The sequence below is a fragment of the Lissotriton helveticus genome, chromosome 10 (genome assembly GCF_964261635.1).
Source record: "Lissotriton helveticus chromosome 10, aLisHel1.1, whole genome shotgun sequence".
NCBI classification, from domain to species: domain Eukaryota; kingdom Metazoa; phylum Chordata; class Amphibia; order Caudata; family Salamandridae; genus Lissotriton; species Lissotriton helveticus.
This window is the reverse complement of record NC_136071.1, coordinates 206765360-206787362: the sequence shown is the minus strand read 5'-3', so window position 1 is coordinate 206787362 and position 22003 is coordinate 206765360. Positions and strand designations below refer to the sequence as shown.

General features: G+C 42.6%; 1 protein-coding gene across 1 annotated transcript in view; it reads left to right on the top strand.

The window, feature by feature from the left end:
• Positions 1–22003, top strand: part of TECPR1 (tectonin beta-propeller repeat containing 1) — a 386389-nt gene that overhangs the window by 314916 nt on the left and 49470 nt on the right. The window contains exons 22-23 of the mRNA XM_078665166.1: positions 5039–5131; positions 9313–9419. Coding sequence (XP_078521292.1) covers positions 5039–5131; positions 9313–9419 — 200 coding nt within the window. The remainder of the gene's footprint in view (positions 1–5038; positions 5132–9312; positions 9420–22003) is intronic.

Sequence of the window (22003 nt, the reverse complement as noted above, 5' to 3'; positions counted from 1 at the left end):
CCTGTGGAACCAAAGCTGGTGCTGTTGCCTTCTACACCTCCACCTCAGGAACTATCCTACCCCAAGTTCTCTTCTTCTGGTATTGATCCCACGTTTTTCCCGAATGCCATGTTAGTGGTGTGTAGGAGAACTATGGCCCCTGGAGCTCCTTTGGGTCTTATTGGACCTCGAGAGATGCCATATGGCCGCCTGCTAAAGGGACTTCCTTCGGTGCTGTTTGACCTCCTTCACTCCTGAAGCCACCCACACTGGTTCCCAAAAGCCCTGTTGGCACTTCTTTCTGCAAAGTCACCCTCTCTTCCTCTCTTGATGCCAATTGCTAAGTTGTGTGACAAAGTGCTTCACCAGCCTGCTCGAGAGGCCTTGAATCTTCTTAAGGAACAAGAGTATGGTCAAGAACCCTGCACCTGTTCCTATGACAAAATCATACATGACCTCTTTGGCAGTGAACCTGGCCCTCTGGACGTCCAAAAAGCAGACGGTGAGGATGATCCTCCACAATACCGCTCAGATGCCTATGGGACTTGGGTGATGCCCTTGGCATAGACACCTCCCCTGAATGTGGATAAGTTAGATCCTAAACAGCTTCTTCCCCTGATGTGGCTTCCTATCATGGTAATGGTGATCAGGAAGGATGCAGACATTTTTAAACTTCGTCTTCCTTTGGTTTGAATCAGAGCATCCTTCCACTCAAACATTGGAAGCCCTGTCCCCTTAAATGATAATCTTTTATAGCCCATTTTGGCAGCTTGGGAGAGGACTACTACATCTCTGTGGGGAACAGGGGCATACATAGTAAGTACCTGCATCTCCTAGTTGATCCTGCCTTTCACTTAGTGCACTCCTAGCCGGAGAGACTACCTCTTATTTGCTGAAGTTCTCCCCAGGAGGCTTTTCTGCAGTACTTTCCGATAGTCCAAAATATTGTTGGCTGTAAGCAAGAAAGTGTTCTTTGCAGGCAGTTTGTCACTTAAATCCTTCTATACCACCTTCCGTTTGAGCTGCTTCACGTTTGCCTTATTGGCCATGGCAGACCTAGTAACCAACATTTTGCTGGAACTCGCACATGGTTACCTTTTTGAGGTGGTCCGGGATGGCAAGGCAGCTTCCAAGCAGTTTATTCAGTCGGGCTTGGATTCAGCAGGCTGTATGAAAAGTGTAGTGGGATCCTAGGTGACACTCAGGAAGTCATGCCTGGCTCAGAATTTCTGGCTACTTCTCGTTTGTGCAGCCCACTCTCATGTACTTACCATTCGATGGGCCCCAACTGTTCAGAGAGCAGTCCGAATCTACCTTGGAGAGTTTTGAGACAAGCCGTTCTATAGCGCTCTACCTTGGATTGCAGTCCTCTCAGTGTGACTAAAGGCAGTTTTGTAGGTCTTGGCGATTTAAACAAGGCTTCCATTTTTGCCATTATCTGTGTCAAACAAACCAGAAACAGAAGTCCTAGAACACTCTGCTCTGGCAGTTTTGAGGCTGTGAAACAGGTCGAGCCATTCCAATCAAGAGCTAGCATCCTCCTCCTCCCTTACTCCTACAGGGAAGCAGAACTAGTTTACCCTTGTTCACCCATTTGATACTGGAGGGAGTCCAGATTTCCTCCTTTTTGGGTCCTTCAAATTGTAGAAAGAAGGTATATGCTACTACCCTACCTTTGCACCAAGCTCCTCCCTGTCTCCCCCTACCTGCTAGTGGATGGAGCATTAGAATTGGTGCCTGAGCAGAAGATTGGGCAGGGGTATGATTTTCAGTACTTCATGGTGCCCAAGAAGGTCGGTGGTCATTGTACAATCCTAGACCTCAGGATCTTGAATCTCTTTCTCCGCAAAGAGAAATTCAAGATGGTGACCATGACTCACATTCTTTTGGCACTGGAAGTGTAAGACTGGATGGTGCCCATAGACTTACAGGATGCGTATTTTCAAATTCCAATCCTGAAGTCACATGGAAAGTACCTGCATTTTATAGTGGGATACACCCACTACCAGTTCACGGTCTCAATCGGACTGTCATTGGCACCCAGAGTCTTTACTGTGCTGGTGGTAGTAGCAGCGCATCTCAGATGATCAGGTTTTCCTGATGGCTCAGGAAAGCAAAGTCCCTTGAGATGATTCTGCGCTACTTGCTTTTGACAGTGTGCCTGCTGTTGTTCCTGGGAGTTTGATCATTGTGCCCAAATCCCACCTGCCTGGAGCCGTCTCATCACCTCCTGTTCATAGTAGCAGTAATGGATTCGAGCCTTCCTACCTCCTCCCCGGATTTTAGACATCCAATGTATAATTCAGTTGTTTTGTGAATTTGCTCGGATGCCAGTCCTGTTGGTCTTGTGCTGGCTAGCTCTAGTGATGTCTTGTATCCTTCTGGTCACAAATGTACGCTGGCACACGAGGGCTCTCAAATGATGCCTCTGCAGTCAGTGGTTGCAGCACAGGGAAGCGTTGTTGAATATCATCTCAGTCTCCCGAGGCACTACAGTGTATCTAAACAGGTGGGGTGAGGAGGAGTATCTAACATTAGGGATGTCATTTCAGCTCCCACTAGCTGTGGTGACAGAAGCCTCCACTCTATGGTGGAGTGCTCATGTGGAGGAGCTGGATAAGATCAGAAGCCTTTGTTCTCCACATGAGCAGATTTACCACGTCAGTCTGCTGGAGCTAACGGTGGTTTGCTTAGACATTTCTACCTTCCCTTTGCTGTCAGTTGGTCCAGATCTTGACAAACAATATGACCCCTCAAGCAGGGGGGCTGGTGGGGTTGCACCTTCTTTGGTCTTAGGCTCACCAGCATGGGTCTTGGGGTCACTAGTACGGTATCTGGCTTGTAGCAAACCATCATGCGAGCTGTCTGAACACCAAAGATAATAGCCTCAGTCGGCCTCAGCTTGGTCTATGAGTGGTGTTTCCTTCTGAGGTAATTCAGTACATCTTCACCTATTGAGGCATTCCCTAAGTGGACTTGTTCGCAACTCACAACAATGCATATTGCCAAAGGTTCTGTGCCCTCCAGTATTCAGTATAAGGAGCCATGAGGATCACATTTTGTTTGAAGTTGCGTTTCCTCTTCGCCATATGTTTCCTTCCGTACCCTTGATTGCTCAAGTACTGAAGAAACTTCACCAAGACTGGGCCCAAATCGATGGAAAAGGTCTGTCACTTGGTGAGCTGAAAATAGGGTGGATAGCCTGAAGGTTCATCTGTTAAACATCCTAAAATGTGCAGTAGTCCTTGTGCAAAAGGGTTGCGTGGTAGGGAATATCAAGGGTTACTTGGCAGCCTTGTCGGCATTCCTCTGTCTCCTGGTACAACCATTTTCCTGCACTTCCTCAACGGCTTGACCAATGTTTCCCCATACTCCCTTTGTTATTCCCCAGTGGGACCTCATTTTAGTTTTCATTTTTCTGATGCAGTCGTCTTTGGGGCCCCTTCATTGTTGTCTGTTGACTGCTAAAACTGTATTTCTTGTTGCCATTACTTTAGGGAAGTGTGCCAGTGAGTTATCGATCATTTGCCATTCTTTTACCAATTGGATCTTCGAACCAGAGCAGCTTTCCTTCCAAAGTTGTAAACCCTTTCTATCTGGATAAATCTAATTACTCGCCCTTCCTTCCATCCATCCCTTCATTCCACCAAGAAGGAGAAAAGGCTGCACAGGCTAAGCCCGAAGAGGGCAGCCAGTTTTTATATGGAGTGCACCAGTGAGTTTTGAACTAATGAACCACTCTTTATGGGGTTCGCAGGCAAAAGGGAGGGCAAAGCTGTCAAAAAGAGACTTTATTAAAGAAGATCATCCTATGTATTAAGATGTGTTTTGTCTTGATGCAAAGAGCAACCTCCAGAAGGTATGAGTCCATTCTATCAGATCAAAGTCTTCCACCGCAGCCTTGGCACGAGGACTCCATGGGGCTGACATCTGCAGAGTTCCAACATGGATGCCTATCCGTACGTATACTAAGCATTACTGCTTCCTTTCGGAGGTGCATCAGGATGGTCATTTTGCCCGCTCGGTTCTCCTGGACTTCCATGTTTGACCGTCTAGAGTAACCATTACCTCAAGTTCCTCCTTTGAGTGGAATACTGCTTTTTAATCTATTTAAAAGGTGAAGAATCTGCAGCTAGAAATATCCATCAGAAGAAAAAGTTACTTACCTTTCATAGCATTCTTATTGGTGGATACTATTATGAACCTGCAGGTTCCTCACTGGTCCTGTCTCCATCCTGTCTTGAAGTATTGTTCTCTGTGCTATTCAAGTGCCCTCTTCATGGATGGTCCCCTCTGTTGATTAATAAGGTTCCAAGATTGTTGTTGCACTGCACCTCAAATCACCTAATGTCATTCTCGTCCTTTCACCTCATTGGCACTGGAAAAATAGGTAGGGATTAGGGACTTACATTGGCACGCCGGGGTGGGTGCTTTATGACTCGGGTGAAGTAATTATGACGTCACTTCTGGTGTCCACACAGAGTCTACGTCACCTGCCAACATGGAAGAGCTTTGGTAACGTTTCCGGATCCAGTCTGGCACTTGGGATATTCTAAAGGTATGGAATCTGCAAGTAGATAAATTAACCGTCACATAAACATGTTACCGAAGGCAAGTAACTTTTTCATCTGTTCCAAAGACTTTTTAAGGAAAGTTGTAGACACCCTCTGGCATAGTGTACAGTACATGTTTGCAGTACGAGTATGCGTAAGTGGTAGGATTTATAGGTTTTCTGAGCTCCATTGCCCTGTGCACCAGTAATGCGTTATTTGGATTCCATATTCACAGAACTGCAATGTGCACTTACCTTCAACAAGACATAACTATGAAACCATAATAAGTGACAAAAATGTGGATATAGTTAGTAAACCTGCCTGTTCATGCAAGACTGATATGAGGGCAGGATAAGTGGATCCAGAAACTAGATTTATATACTTTTTTATAGATTATCCCAGCACATAATACAGGCTAGGGGTCCATATGTTAATTACTTTTCTAATACATGAACGTATTGATCATTAATTAACATGCACTTTAATTATTTCGTTTTCTTTTTTAGGTGATTCTTGGTACCACATACCATCACCTCAAACGCAGAAGTTAAAACAGGTATCTGTTGGACACACCTCTGTGTATGTTGTGGATGACAATGGTAAGCTACGTTTTAACACTTAACACTTACACCACTGGAAAAGTGAATGTCCTACTTGAAGTAGGTGGTAAACTGCGAGTATTTTGCTACCGCAAATGCAGTTGCGAAACAACAAGTACATGGCATGTTCAGTGACTCGCAAAAAAGCATTTGTACATGCCTGGAACCTTTTTTGCGGTCGCAAATGGGCCAATCTCCCGTTTGCGGACGCAAAAAAGTGTTGTACATCTGGCCCCAAGTGCTATTCCTTGCTAGATCCAGAAGCAAGAGTTATGCTGAGCTCCACTGTCTTTGGACCCTCATTGGCGCAGGCAGTATAGGACCATCATTTGGTGTGTGTCAGTCAATTATTTACAGACATGTGTATTTTCCTTGATCTGAGGGATCAGGTGGAGGCCCTTGTGTATGGCTGTATTTTGTAATTATTAAAGATTATGAGGTAGAAGCCCTAAGGAGGACCCCACGTGCATTCACCCACACTCCTTCTCAGCAGACCTGGCACTGACTGGGGGTCCTCTGTCGTAGTAGGACAACATAAGGCAATATGTGCCATACCAGACACGCCCCTCTGAGTAGAGGGTGCCGGGTATGGATAAAGAAATTATATTTGCTGTGTGAGAATTTTACTTAATTCTGTGCATTTGTCCTGTTGCCAAGTGTCAATGTGTGTATGATCTGCCGAGATTCTGTATAAATATATGGACCAGTGATGCTTTCCTATGTATTGACTCTTCCGTCTACTGTAATCTGGCGCTCTGTCATTACATTCAGCATATATATCTTCGTCTTATTCGCATTGCAGATTGTTATTGTTCTTAAAGAAGCATTATAAATGATCAAGCATTTTCATAAGACTGAACGTCATCTTAGACTTTGGAAGTGCTTTTACACATTAAGTGCAACTTGTTTACCCGCTCATATCTACATTCTGGGATTTCTGGAAACACCATGGAACCCAGGGGGAAATGCGTGGGATAATGGGATATTATTGGCGAATGAATAGGAAATGACTAGGACCCGAATTAATGATTCACTCTAACATTCTTCCTTTCTCAGGGGATTCTAAGGGTTCCTCTCGGAATCCCCATTAACTGGAAACCTTAACTATGTGTGAGCGGATTTTGCACCTCCGAATCCTGGCACAAAATGTAAACTGTGTTAATTTTGCAAGCACACGTTTAAAGGCACTGTAGGCAAACATTTGCCAGGAGGTGTAAATAAATTTAGAAAGTAAAAATGTCATAAGCTTATAAGCAATATTTCACGTTGCCTATGGCAATTCCCTTTTGCAACATACGATGTATTGGACTTGCTGCGTTTATTGCGTGTTCTAATTTAGGTGAAGAGCGTTTTTTTTTTTAAATTAACTCAGTTGTTTACTTATTTTAATAACAAATACACAAATAGCGGGCGCATGGTCAGGGGTGTTTTTTGATAAATAAAGGAGTGCGATAACTCATGTCCACTTAGGAATTGTTCTGTAATCAGGACCTGAAATGGGGTTGGTAATCGTACTGTGGCGATAGGTACCTAGGCAGAATGAAGGTGACATCCATACTGGGAGGGAATGGCGAGTTTGGTACATAGCAAGAAAGTAAATTTGGGTTTAAGAGGAATGATGGCGGTGAAGTGATAAAGGGGCATATGTATCAAGCTCAATTGCGATTGCAAACGCTAAAATTGGCAGAATTTCAGCATTTGCGATCGCAATTTAGCTGTGTGCAGTGTATGAGAAAAAAAACACTTGCAAAATAAGGAATGGCAAAATTCGCGATTCACTATTTTGCGATTGCATTTAAGGAATCGCAGATTGCGATTCCTTAAATACAATGTAGGACGTACATTAAAAGTGCGATTTGGCCGTAAGGGATCGCAAATTACCACTAATTTCAAGTTGGTGGAAATTTGCGATTTCTTTGTAAAATGCACTCTTTTGCACTTTTCAATGTGCCATGTGGCGGACATACATGCCCTTAGGCCATGTATGTGTGCCACATGTGCACACATACATATTTCAGAGGTGCAACAGGGTGTCCTTTTGACACCCTGGCACACTTGAAATTGCATTCTCAATTTGCGATTCCCTAACTGCTAATCGCAAATTGAGAATGGCTTCCCATTCATTCCTATGGGACTCCTAGCCCATAGGAATTAATGGGAAGGTATTGGGAATCTCAATTTGCGATTCGCAAATAAGGAATATGTGGGATTCGCAAAATTATTAGCAAATCCCACATACATAGCATTTTACGATTCTCAAATTGCGATTCGCTGAAAATGTAAATTTGAGAATCGCAAAACAACATTTGATACCTATAGCCCAAGGGCATGTTAATAAAACATTTCTGTAGGACATCAAACACAAATGATAGTTCTTTCGGGAATCCTTTGATGATCTTCCTCCAAAGTTCAAACAGACCCTAGTTTTAATGTTTTTGAGATTTCACACGCATTACAATTAGCAAAGAAAGTATGAATTAAAAGGGGTGGTGGATTATTATTTTTTATTTTCGTCCTCAAAGCATATTGTCAATTTAAAAATTCATTATCTGTCCTGAAAGGAATTTTTTTCGGGGCTTTTGAAGCAAATATGTTTTTTTGTTTATAGGTAGTAATATGTGCAATCACAGTTGTATCGAAATTCATAGTTCTCTAGTAATCTTTCCTCTGTTAGTGCAAACGTTCCCCTCAAATGTGCCAGTTTGTGCCTATTGAAAACTGGATTGTGCCAGTGTGAGACAAACTACTACCTAATCCTTCTGTGGTATCAAACTTTGTGTAGCCATTCTCTCAGGCCTGGCTCCCTAAAGTACTTTTGGATATCAGCACTGCAAGGTGCTAGTGTGTCATTAAAACTGACAGTGCATGATGAGCCAGCCTATGTACATCATTGCATCCCTGGATGTAGTAGTAAAAATACTCTTCTAGGGTTGCACATGTGTTTGTTAGCAAATACAGCACCAGATGGCACCCATTTTCTGCTCTGATTTAAGCAAACCTTTCATTTGACAGTACCAACTTGAGCAGTTTGAGTAGTGCTCACTTCTGTTCATCTGGCCTGGTGATACCTTAAGATAGATGCTCTTAAACACAACAAGGGACGTTCATTATTAGCAAGATGTATTTTCTTTGGGTGTTGATGAAAATCAAAATGTATTACTTGCTGAGGTTTGTAGAAATCTGGAACTTGATACTACCAGGATTTTCTTCCTTGAGCTGTGGTGCAACAACGTGGCATGCTAATGCTGTAGTTTTAATTAGTGTTGATGGTATTACTATATTAAACTACCAGGTCCATTGAGTCATAAAAACTGTGTCTAAGTAAGGCACGTGGAAACCACGCCAAATTATGATACGCTGTATAAATTAATGGTAATTAATAACAATAAGTAACTATTCACAAAAGGAGTTCATCTCTTGCACAGTTTTCATGGGTGGAGCTGTCGTCTTATCAAGTGTGACTAATTATCTTGTCAAGGGAAACTGAAAGTCATTGTACTACTGTCCACATGCATCACACCTTTGGTACGTAAGACCCTCACTCACTTAGTGTTGCATGCTTCATCAAAGGGCCCTTTTCCATTGGGGTAAACACTTGTGTGTTGTAAAATGTCGTTTGTGATTTGTACATCAGGTGCTCCAACAGTAAATGTGTGTTTAGAGCTCCTTAGAATGAACTGGTAGAACCAGTTTATGTTGTCCTGAGCACCCTTGCTCATGACAGTAAGCTTTATAGCTTCTTCTGTGAATACTTCATCAGTGGATTTTGGCTGTGGATGGTTGTTATTTTGGCCTTGGTACAACCCTTTATTAAAACTAGGAGCTGGTGTTTAAGGTCATTGGGGTTTCAGGTACTGAAGCCAATGCGAAGGGAAATCTTACTTACAGGATTTAGTAAAATATTAAAGGAATTACTGAAGTGGACGCTGGAATTTACTGTAATATGTACTTCACAAATATAACTAAGTATTTTGTGCAGTATTGATCCATACTTCAAAAATGTATTAGATACTTTTCTGTGAATTAATCAATGCTCCATAAATACAACTAATATTTAGTACAGTATTAATCAGTTCACATAATTACAGCAAAGCACACTGTGCAGTATTTTCGGAGTGACACAACGTTAAGTCCACACAAAGGAGCTATTTAAAAACATTTGGCAATTTTTATTGTTGCAGGAAATCTATGGTACCGTCACGGAATTACTCCAAGCTATCCCCAGGGCACGGTGTGGGAGCATGTTTCAAACAACATACGCAAAGTTTCTGTGGGACCACTTGATCAGGTACGTTGGATTAAGGAGTGGTAATATTTTCTTTAAAATGTGTTCTTTGACCAGGTACGTTAGATTAAGGAGTGGTATTTCTTTCTTTAAAATTATTTCTTTGACCATGTACGCTGAATTAAGGAGTGGTATTCTTTTATTTAAAATGAGTGCATTGACCAGGTACTTTGAATTACGGAGAGGTATTCTTTTCTTTAAAAAGAGTTCTTTAATTAGATATTAATAGTCTTTCAAAGTTAGCCTTTCTTACTACTTTTCAGATGTCAAATCATGGAAGGTACTTGTGAAATGAGTAAATAACCCTTTTCAAGGTTGTGGTGGCACAACTTCTTTGCACAGGTTAGGTTTTACCATAGCGCATATCTCAAGCTTTTCTTGTAGATCTGCGGACGCTGCCTGTATTAACTTCTAGACGTGTTGCCTAAAGGTTGAAGTACGTGTCTATATAATGCAGCATATTTTTACCAGCCACTCTGTGGCATTTGCATAACTACCTGGTCAACAATTGAAACTTCCTGTTGGTCAGTAGAGTTCAATAATAATTAGTGGTGCTCCTAAGACTACTCACACTTTCCTCAAGATTGCAGTCTCTATTTGTAAAATATAAATTCAAATCCTGACCTTTGCTAAAATGTAATACTTATTTACATAAAGAACAACCTACCTAAATAGCAACATGGCATACTATTATATACAACCATACAGTAGCAAATTCCGTATGAGGCATCCATTTCCATAAAGAGCAGGACGAAAATCATTTGCTTAGGCTACTGTCCGCCTCTGTAGAAATCATCTTCGACATATTGCGAAAATAACTACCCATGTGCCTTTTAGAACATTGTGAAAATCCCTTTGTTTCTATGGTCTTCGAGTCAAGTCAGCACCCACAAATCCAGTAAATTTCATTATGTGGAACAGGGGATAGCATTATTTTGTATGGAGGTGTGAAATATGAGTGGAAAAAGTTACAGTTCAGGAACCAATTGTGTATGATAGCGTTGGACCTGGCCCTTTCTGCAGGGTCACCCCAAGATTTCTACCTTCCGTTTGTTGTACCTATTTTTGTCTGTATTATTACTCTGTGCACTTTATTCCTGCTAACCAATGGTAAATTGCTTGTGCTTTCTCCCTAAAACATGGTACAATTGGCATTTGCCGGATTGGGACATTTAATTCTCTTAAAAGTCCCTAGTATGTGGTACTACCTGCACCAAGGGCCTGTAAAATAAATGAAATATTTGGACCTGCAGCACTCATTGTGTCACTCACTTAAGTATCACTTTAAAACCTGCCCAGGCCTGCCACTGCAGTCTGTAGTGCAGTTTTAAACTGCCATGTCGCCTGGCAAAATAAACCTTTTACCAGGCTTAAACCATCCCTTTTAAAACGTATAAGTCACCCCTAAGGTAGGCTCTAAAGGCTCTTAGGGCAGTGCGCATTGTATTTAAAAAGTAGGACAAGTGTTTAGTTTTTCATGTCCTCGCAGTGAAAAACTCCTAAAGTTGTTTTTCACTGTTGCAACGTCTATCTCACTAATTGAAAAACACAGGGTTATCATATTACCTTTAATAAGTGCTATCTTTAAATTAGAAACAGATAGAAATATAGTGTTTACACTAAAAATTAATTGTAATTTAGAATCTTGTTTAGTGGTGAAGTCTGATTTTAAGTTGCAGTTCTGAAAATGCCAGTTTTACAAAGTTGGTATTTTCTTGTCCCAAAAAACCTGTGCCTTCCTCGAGTATCCTGGGTCGCATGATTGTGAATGGCTGTTCGGTTGGGATTTGTATATTCATTCCAGACAGTGGCACAAAGGGGGCCTAGGTGTGAACAGGATGGGTCATCCTGGCAGGAAGACTGGGGAGGGTCTGTAACCAGCCCCACTTACACTGCACGCAGAAAGGGGCCTGACTCCTGGCCTGTTTTTTGTCACCCCCAGACAGTTTGGAACCTTGACAGGGGAAAAACCTTTCAGGAACAGTTGTGGGAGTAGAACAGGGAGTCCCAGTTCCACACACAAAAGATGGAATCAGGTATACAAATTGGACTTCCATAGCCATTCTTCAGAACACACCTGCTCCGGTAGAAGTTACAGAAGAAGGACTGCCCTGCTGTTTTAGGGACTGCCTTGCTGTTGGAGGCAGAAGATTGGACCTACTTACCTTCATCCCAGGCTACCCTGGGTGACTTCTAGGGTCAATTGTCTGACCTCCTGTGTGAGCTACAAGGACACAACAAGCTTCAGAGATCTCCCTGCAACTGCCTACGTGACCTGTTGCAACTCGACCTGCCTGACCCAGCAACTGGACCTGCCTGAGCATTCCTTCTGGCTTCTGCTGGGATGAATCATGATCCCCAGCAGGTGCCCTCCTTTGCTGGCATCAGGGAGAGTTCATTCAAAGAAGAAGGGTGAAAATACTGAAGTTTGGACTCCTTGTGAATGCAATGGGCTCGTTCGTTCCAAGACTCTACCGCCTGTCAACGCAAAGCTCTGATGAAACCTGCTCTTCACACGGACAACAACTTTCCAAGGTGACTAGCAACGCAACACCTGCACTTCATTTTAGAGCAACGAGAGACCGAGACGACCGCCAACACGAAACTACGACAACAACCTTCCACAATGCCAAATCAGCTCTTTGCACTACTGCAACGACAATCCACAAAGCCCGATATGCTGTTTGCGCTACAGCGATGACTGTCTGCAACGCTTAACCTGTTCATCTCAGTCTCCTCCTATACGAACAGAACTCTCTACATCGGACCTAGAAGGTAACTTTTCGGAGGGACTGACCTGGTCCCTGTGTCCAGCCTGCCCTCCATCGCGGTCGGCCTGAATTTGTGACTTTTTCCATGTCTAGTGCAACCAGATGTCTGCAAGTGGCACTTTATGCTTCTATGTGCTGCTTTCACTTAAAACTTTAAAATTGATTATCTAAAGTGCTACTCATTGGATTTTTGTTTTTCTTGTATAATTAAATTTATTAGACTTTACTCTATTTTTCTATATTGGTTTGAGGTTTTTCTTATGGTGTGTTTCCACTATATTATTGTTTGTGTGCCCCATAAATATAGCCTCTAAGTTATGCCTGACTGATTTTGTGCCAAGCTACAAAAGGGTTAAGCACAAATTAATTTACTGACATTTGTGGTTCACCCTGACCAGGATTGCACTGGTCACTTGAGTGTGGATTCCACCCCTCTCAACACGAACCCAATTTCTTACAGATCGTAATTAAAAGATTCCAGACTTGGTTTTGGTGCCATTGGTTGTTAAAGTTTGGTGAGCAAAATAATATTCAGTGTGTTCTCTGCATCTCTAGTTTTAACTTCACTAAAGCATTTTTGTTTCTGGGAATCACTTAGCATCCTCTTTATTAATCTCTCCATAGGTTAACAAACTGAGTTAACTTACATCATCTTTCTTTATTGTGAATGCCCTTACCGCGTCAGGCTCGCATTTGCTATGAAGGAGAGTTGGCAGAACTAATCCGCCTTTATTTAAGCTCTTAGATAATTTTCCCATGCATAGCACGAAGACAGCAAACATTAGCGACCGCCAACATTGTTCTTGTGCAGAACAAAATGTGAATAAGGATGTTCTGTTATTCTTCTGTGACAATGATGCATACCATATTTCTCGAAGTCATAATTATTTTAATTTTCCAGACCTGTTGTTTTAGGAATAGGTCCGTATCATTGGGCCTAATGAGGTCATCTTCATAGAGAACGGGAAATATGAAATACATGATTTTCTGCACCATTTCAGTGAATTGAGGGCCAGATGTAGGTAAAAGCAGTTTTGCGAGTCCTTAATAGCGATTTTTAGGGAATCGGTATTAAGGACTCGCAAAATGCTATGTAGGTAGGAATCGCAATATTTTTTGCGATTCCTTAATATTCCTTAATTGCAAATTGTGATTCGCAATCAAGGAATACCTTCCCATTCCTTCCTATGGGCCTAGAGGCTCATAGGAATGAATGGGAATTTCGCACGCAATTTGTGAGTACCCAATAGGTACTCGCAAATTGCATAGCCAATTACAAGGGTGCAAGGGTTCCGGAGGGACACCCTGTTGCACCCCTGAAATGTGCATGTGTGCACATGTGGCGCACATACATGCCCTATGAATGTGTGCCACATGGCACTTTTAAAAAAGCGAAAATTGTTTTTTTAAAGGAAAGCACAAATTACCACCAACTTGAAGTAGGCAATATCGCAATTTGCGATGCCTACTAGCATAGCATTAAGGGAATCACAAATTGCGATTCTCTAAATGGTTGCGCAAAATAAGGAATGGCAATTTTAGCGTTTCCTTATTTTGTGAGTAGGTATTACATTGCACACAACTGAATTGCGATCACAAACGCCGGAATTCGCAGAATTTCAGCGATTGCAATCGCAATTTGTCTTCCTATATCTGGCCATAATTTGTTAAAAAAATTGAAACAATTGTAATTAGTTATATAGTTGTATGCATGGTAAAGTATATGAGATGTGTACTGAAATTTGTCAGATATGGATATGGGATGTACACCTTTATGTTCATTTGGTAGTTCACACATTTATTGTCTCAGTCTTCAGATTTTAGAATTGGTAGGCTGTGTCACGGTACCAGCAGTCACAGTTTAGGAGGGAAGTGTGTAAAATATTAAGCTCTAGAAAATTCTACATAGGCAAAGCATGTCAAGCATTTCATTTAATTTATAATGCAGTCAGAAAAAACTTTTTGTGATGGATGCTTCTATCTGCACATTCCTGACTTTGTGAATCCTCTTGGATTCCAAAATGCATCTGCATGCCGATAGGTGGCACCATCAGCCTCCATCGCAGCTCTGTCCTGTCCATGTCATGACAACATGAAGCCCCATATTGATATTGACACCATCTGCGGGTTTCAAACAGTGTTGCATATGTTGAAAGCAGATTTTAATCACAGATCTCTACAATGTCAGCCTATGTTCTGGGGGCTGAACATGACTCCATATCCTGTTACAAATGCTCCTTGATGCACTTGAAGGTGATCAGGGAGAAAGTGGGCAAACGTTCCATGGCTGAATGCAGGAAATTAGGCCAATTCTTCTTCAAGCAACCCTTGTCAAATAAGTCAAGGTATAAGGCGTCCAAGAGGAAGCAAAAAAATGACAACCGAGATTCCCCGACTTACAGACCCTGCTGTACGTGGGGAAGATCACTTAGAGATCCATCCCCACCTTCATCCTCTTGCTTAGCTCCACCAACAGTATTGGAAATTTCACTTTTATTTGAGGGGTTTTGCCTTCCATCAACACCAACAGTTTTAGCCTATTGATCAGACCATGCAGAGCTTTCAAGCCTTCATTGGCAGCATGTAGTGGAGAGGATAAGAGCAGTAGCTGTCGTCCTACTCCTCTCCTTGCACCACAACAAAGCAACTTTAGTTCACTCATTGGCAAACAAGAGCACCCTGTGAGAGGTTAGATTCATCATCTCCTGTCCCTCTGATGTCAGTCACTTCAAACTAAGGAGGTTTGTAAAATTTTCAAGTTGTCTATGCCCTACCCTTTCTGTAGTCTCTTCCTCATGGTGATTACATTGGTTTCAGAAGATCATGCTCATATCCTTTCCAGGGAAGTGCTGATATTGCTAGCCAAGGGCACACTTGACACATGCAGAGCGAGGCTTTGGGTATTACTTCCATTAATTTCTGATCCCTACAAAGGACGGAGACTTGAGGCCGATTCTGGACCTCACAGTATTTAACACATTCCTGAATATTTGATTGGGCCCCCTGGGTACACAGGGATGAAAAGACTCCTGTGTAGATATCGAGAGATCAATATAAAAGTTAGTGAGAGGTAGTGTAGAGGGATATACCCTTCTGTCATATTAAGTGCCGTGTTCCACTTAAAGTTTGGTGTCTTTGCTAAGTACCTACCCACAACCCTGAACGTGGTTTGCAGTGGAGCGGTCAGCATTTTTAAGGCGACCGAGGCCGCTCTACATATCGGCGTATGTGAAGTCATGACGTACAGGAACGTCGAAAAAGCATCCAGTATTTAACTCCAGGTCCTCAGTTAGAAAAGCGTGTTTAGCATGGAAAACAACCGATTGGCCTATTTGGGTGCCCTCATTAGGTTGTCAAGGGACACATGAGAATATATATTGGCATGTGTATGATGCTGTGTTTAAATCTCAAATGGGAATAAAGTGCAATATTTTTAGAATCTTGGGGGCTACATGAGAATATTTATCGGCGTGTGTATACTGCAGCATTCTAGTCTCAGATTCCATTAGAGTGCAATATTTTAGAACACTAAATGAAAAGTTCCCTTTGTATAATACATAAAAATAAGTGTACGTTGATGGCACTTTGGTGTTGGAACAAAATATGCTTGCACGTACATGATTTTACTAGAATATATCTCTGGTGTCACATCACAAAAGAGCAGTTTAAGTTAATGGTTATTTAGATGCAAGTGAGTTTTCATTTTCTAGATTGCAAGTACTCACAAATTATCTTTAGGTTATTTGGATATCAGTGAGATCCCAGTGTACAGATAGTAAGGTCCAAGGCATAACACCATTCAAGCCTCGCTCATGTGTTGCTAATTTAAAAATCCATCTTTGCTCTTTATTGAACAAGTGGTCCTGGGTATTTGTGCTTTCATGAACTTTTTCCAGGACAACCCAAGTTATGTAATTTGAGGTGGAATTATGTTCTAGGAAGAAGCTGATTACCTTGGTTGTTGATCATTTACAGTGGATGGTGCTTCTGTGGTCATTAATTAGCATTCTGACCGGTCTCATGGTCATACCAATGTATTGTAATTGACAAGGACATTGGAAGAGATATACACAATTGTTGGTATTGCAATTGGTGTAGTTCAAAATGCACCATTTACGTGTATATCCTGTATCTATCTCCTTTGCTTGCACAGTAAGGTTACAGATGTTGCACTTGCAACATGTGTAATGATCTGTTACTGGCGGTAAGCCTAAGCTTGTGGTGATACATTCAGTCATTGGCTCCTTTTTCAGTCTGGTATGTAGAAGGTGGTGTCTTAAGTTCCTTGAATGTCTAAACACTAGAAGAAATTGTTTTGGAATTGTCAGATTTCTAGTGTTCACAATATGCCATTTCTTGTTTATGATCTTTATTATGTTTGACAAAGGAGTACATGTTATGATGGAGGCTAGATTTTGTTGTTCATGCTGACGGCACGGATTCCAGGAGACAGTCTCTCTTAATTTTTGTTGCTCTTTTCTTCTCTTTCCAAATGACGTTTTAAGGTTTGGGTTTTGTCCTGACTTTTCTTGATAGGTCTTCTCCGGTATATTGGTATATTCTTGCAGCGTGCCCTCGGATTGCTGCTATTATCTATAATGCACCAAGGGTACTTATGCGTCAGTGTTGTGTAAATTGTTTCTTTCTAAGGGTGAAAAGATGTAGAATTCTGTAACACTACTCATACAGAAAGTCTCCCTTTCCTGCTGCGGCATACTGAGTGGCAGGATTAATAGCTGAATGACAGTAGTTGTCTGGCCCTCTCGAGTAACAGAGATCCTTTGTTTGTAGCAGAGATCTCCTGTTTGTAGCTGAGATCTCCTGTTTGTAGCTGAAGTTCTCCAGAGCTGTATATGCCTAAATTGCATACTTATCTCACCACTGCCAGACTTTCTCGCCACTGCTTCACTGAGAAGAAAATGCGAATTGTGAATATTGAGAAATAATGTACCTGGACTCAGTTGCACAGGGGGGCTGATGCTTCTAGCCTACTACTTGGTAAACAAATGATGCCTCCTTTCTGCACCTACCTAAAATGTATCTCTGCCCTCTCGGCCGTAATCCTCTACATTTGAAACAAAATGCTTTTACGTCTGTTCTAGTCATAGTGAATTTGTCTGGGGAATTAGATTAATAAATGAGTCGGCGCTAGTGCCTTTTCCAAAAATCCATGCAAACAGCAACTCGGCTAATAACCCTCAGTGTGTTGGGATCTGTTCACTTATGTCCGTACTCGGACACCGTATTGTATTGTGCTCCTTTTCACCAGCTGTCAGTTCTAGAATGTTGACAGCTGGTGACTGACCGAGCGGCTGTAGCTCTGCAGCACTGCGCCTCAGTGGAGCCTGCGTTGGTGTACTTAAAGAAAAAAGATCTTCTCTTCAACTTTGTACAGGCTTTCATTCCATACAATTTTGGCGACTATGAGCACCAACACAAGAACCCTTTGCGTTGAGACTCTAGTGAGAACCGCTTATGGTCTTCAGCGCAGTTGCAGCTATGTTTCGATTTTTACACTTCGGACACCTCTATCTAACCACGGAACGGACCACCTCATTTATCGGTGTGTCATTAGGAAAGCAAAGTGATTGTTTTTTGGGGGGGAGTTTAACCAGCCTTTCTCTCCTTTGCTCATTGTCTGTGGTGATTTCTCGATTGATGAACTGTTACTGTTTTGGCGCAATCTTAGAGTGTTAACTATGCTGTTGACAGTTACTGCTGTGCAACGACTTTTATCAACTGTCAGCTGCACACTCCTGCGCGCATGTGATAAGCCAGCTGGATCTTTGTTCCTCGTTGCATAGTAACGACGCACGTACGTCTACGTCATAGGCCTCTATCTTAAATTTCTTCAAGGTCGGCGTTTCAGTTCTTTGCTACGTCGCTTTACACACTTGCTTTACGCCAACTTTCCCACAGCTTTCAACTTACCTGAATCTCTTCGCACGGAAAGAAAAAAGAGATCGTAAATCACTCCCAAAAAGGAAATTTCAAGAATCCATATTACAGCAAGAGGTACTTCAATTTATGCTCACTTAAGTTTATTGTGGACAAAGCAAAACCAAAGGGATTTGCCACTGGATTCAAGCTAGCCTTGCTGAGGACGGCTGATTAGCCAGAAACTTGTCCCAGGATGCTTGTTTCCCGTTCAGGGAAGACATGGCTTGGCAGTTCGGACTGGCATGTTCCCATGAGGCACAGGATCAGACTGATTTGCAGATGGCCATGTCTGAACTGGGGGCGGCGGAGTGAGCTAAAGAATGATGATGGATTAAACCCAGAACAATTTACTGGGGGTGAGTGCTTGCATTGTTCAACACTCCGTCCATCATCCCCTTTGGTATTGCTTTGTTCTCCCCAAGTTGGCAGGGTATGCCCAGACGTGGGTCCCTTGCTCACTTTGCCCGTGGATTCAAGCTAGCCCGGCTGATGACGGCTGATTAGCCAGGAACCGGTCCCAGGATGTTTGTTTCCGGTCCAGGTAAGGCATGGCTTGGCAGTTCGGGCTGGACTGTTCCCATGAGGCACAGGGTCAGACTGATTTGCATATGGCCATGTCTGAACTGGGGTGGAGGAGTGAGCTAAAGAATGATGATGGATTAAACCCAGATCAGATGACTGGGAGTGAGTGCTTGCATTGTTCAACACTCCGTCCATCATCCCCTTTGGTATTGCTTTGTTCTCCCCAAGTTGGCAGGGTATGCCCAGACGTGGGTCCCTTGCTCACTTTGCCACTGGATTCAAGCTAGCCTGGCTGATGGCGGCTGATTAGCCACAAACCAATCCCAGGATGCTTGTTTCTGGTCCAGGGAAGACATGGCTTGGCGGTTCAGGCTGGACTATTCCCATGAGGCACAGGATCAGACTGATTTGCATATGGCCATGTCTGAACTGGGGTGGCGGAGTGAGCTAAAGAATGATGATGGCTTAAACCCAGATCAGTTGAATGGGAGTGAGTGCTTGCATTGTTCAACACTCCGTCCATCATCCCCTTTGGTATCACTTACGTTTACTGGCCCTAGAGTCCTGCTTCGCACTCCCCCTCTATTGCCTCGCGTGTTGTTTGATTGGCTTGTACGTTCAATTTCAAAATGTTGATTTTCGTGTGCTCGTTCACGCTGATGTGTACAGCATAACTGATACCTACAAGCAGCTTCCATGCATACAACTTTGTTTCTAGCACAGTACTTGCTTATCAATCCTTGTGCCTGGTGTCTGTTGGAGCTCGATACCTTGTTTTTCTCTCTTCACCCCTTGCCCTCACCACTCCTTTACCGCGCATTTCTTCCAGTCGTTTGGCATGTCCTCATCCTCCTCGGTTATGGCGTATGGGTATATTTGTGGATCCTATGTCCTCCCCAGACATTCCTACCAGCTGAGGGTGAGCCCTTACTTAAATGGGAGGAATGGAGGGAATATTTCAAAAACTATATATCTACGTTTGATGACGATGAGGATTTTACTGCTGAAAAAAAATACAAAATGTTCTTGAATTGTTTGCTGGAGGTATCAAGGTATATTACAGCATAAATAAGAAAGTTAGAGGGGAGGGGGAAGGTGATATATTTGCCAATGCTATAGACAACCTAAATGCTTACTATAAGCCCACTGTCTGTGTAGGTATGGACAGACGCAAAAGAGGAAAGAGGGCAAGGAGAAATCAATTGAGGATTATGTATCAGCATTGAACAACTTAGCCATAAATTTTCGCTTTGGGAATTTGCACTACGAATTCTTCAGGGACCAGATAGTCATGCAAGGTTCCAACACTAACATTCAAGATAGTTTTTGGGCCAACGAGGAATCCCCTCTGCAAACCATTATAGACATTGCCAGGAGGGCTGAACTGGTCGCTGCGCCAAAGCTGTTCTCTCGGAGAACAAAGAAAAGAAAGATGATGGTATTGTGACCAGGGTGGTTGAAACCAAATCCGTGTCCAAACAAAGCAGAAACAATAGGGGTTACAAGCCTGCTTCCAGCAGAATACAAGGCAGCAACAAGAGACTTTTGCTACAGTTGTGGTAGCTTATCACATATGGCTGACAATAAGAAGTGTCCTGCTCGAAATCTTAAATGCTTCGTTTGTGGTATTATTGGGCATTTTCCAAAAAGCATGCCATAGAAAATCTACAGGCTCTGATAACTGGTTGAGGTGAATGAAGATGCAAACCTCATGATGAGGTGATCATGTCTGTCCTCAACATAGAAGACAAGTGTGTTCTACAAGTTAGTGAGGCCCACACCAAACCAAAACCAAGAAACAAGTGTGCGTAAAACATTTATAGGCAATCCCATAGAGGTATGTGGTTTCAGAAAACTAAATTTTGCATTCAAGGGGAGAGAGTCCTCAGGTAAACTATATGTAACGTCTGTGGGCCCCTCCATTTTAGGATGGATGGATCAAGACAGCCTGGGAATTATACTTGATCCCAGTAAGTCCGATCCAGTCTTGGTCATCCAAAACGATGGAGAATATACAGCAAGAGTCTATTAAATAAGTTCCCCAGAATCTTCTCTGGTAGGATCGATGCCTTAAATGGGTACAAGCACACAATACATGTTAAGTCTAATGCCATCCCAGTTGTGCATAAAGTAAAAAATTTACCATTTGCAGTAAAAGATGAGGTGAAGACCCAATTGGATAAACTTCTTCAAGATGGTATCATTGAGTGTGTAGAAGCCTCAGAGTGTTTGTCCCGGGTGGTCGTGGCCAAGCAGCCCAATGGAAACCTGAGGCTATGTGTAGACTTACCCCACCTTAATGATAACATTGTAATTGGGCAATTCCCTCTCCCTAGAATTAACGAGCTGTTGGCAAGCACTAAAGGAGTAAAATGGTTTTCTACCATAGCCCTGAAATTCGCTTACCACCAGGTTCCCCTGCATCATGATAGCAAGAACCTTACTACATTCATGACCCCATTTGGGTGCTATCGGTTCACCAGAGTACCATTTGGGTTGGCATCTGCTGCGGCAATGTTTCAGAGATTGATGCACCACATCTTCATGGAGGTCAAAGACATTTTAATGTTCCAGGATGACATCCTCGTGATGGGAAGAACAAGGGAGGAGCATGACATGAAAGTTAACCAGGTCCTTGGGATCCTTGATGCCAAAGGTTTAATGGGTGAGCATAATAAATGCAAATTTGCTTGCACAACTGTAAACTACCTTGGACACAAGATTACAGGGGATGGAATCAGACCAAAGAAAGAACTGTTAAATGCCATACTAGATTCACATGTACCGTGCAACAAGGAAGACTTACGTTCGTTTCTTGGTCTGGTTGAATTCTATGTGAAATTTATTAAGAATTTCCCATGTAAAACTTGTGATTCAAGACGATTGCTCAAGCTTAAGAACAAGTATGTGTGGAATGATACATGTCAAGACTCATTCAGTACCTTAAAGAAAGAAATGTGTTCCGCTTTACCATTGCAAGGCGTTGACCCCCTGCTAGAAAACATTATCACGACCGATGCCAGTTGCAAGGGTCTGGGTGCTGTTCTGTCACCCAAAAAGACGCAAAGGGGGCAGAATGCCCCATTGCTTTTGCTTCCCGCTCTTTGACTCCCACGGAAGAAAAATACTCCGTCATAGAGTGGGAGGCACTAGCATGCGCTTGGGGACTCGAACATTTCCGACAATTCGTCTGGGGAAATAAAGTTACCCTACACAGTAACCACAAACCGCAGACAAAGGCGTTCACTACGACAGGCCTGTATGCAGCTTCCCCAAGGCTGGCAGGGCTATCTGTTCGCCTCTTCGATTTCAACTATGTGTTCCAGTATGTACCTGGTGTAAAACATGTAGTGG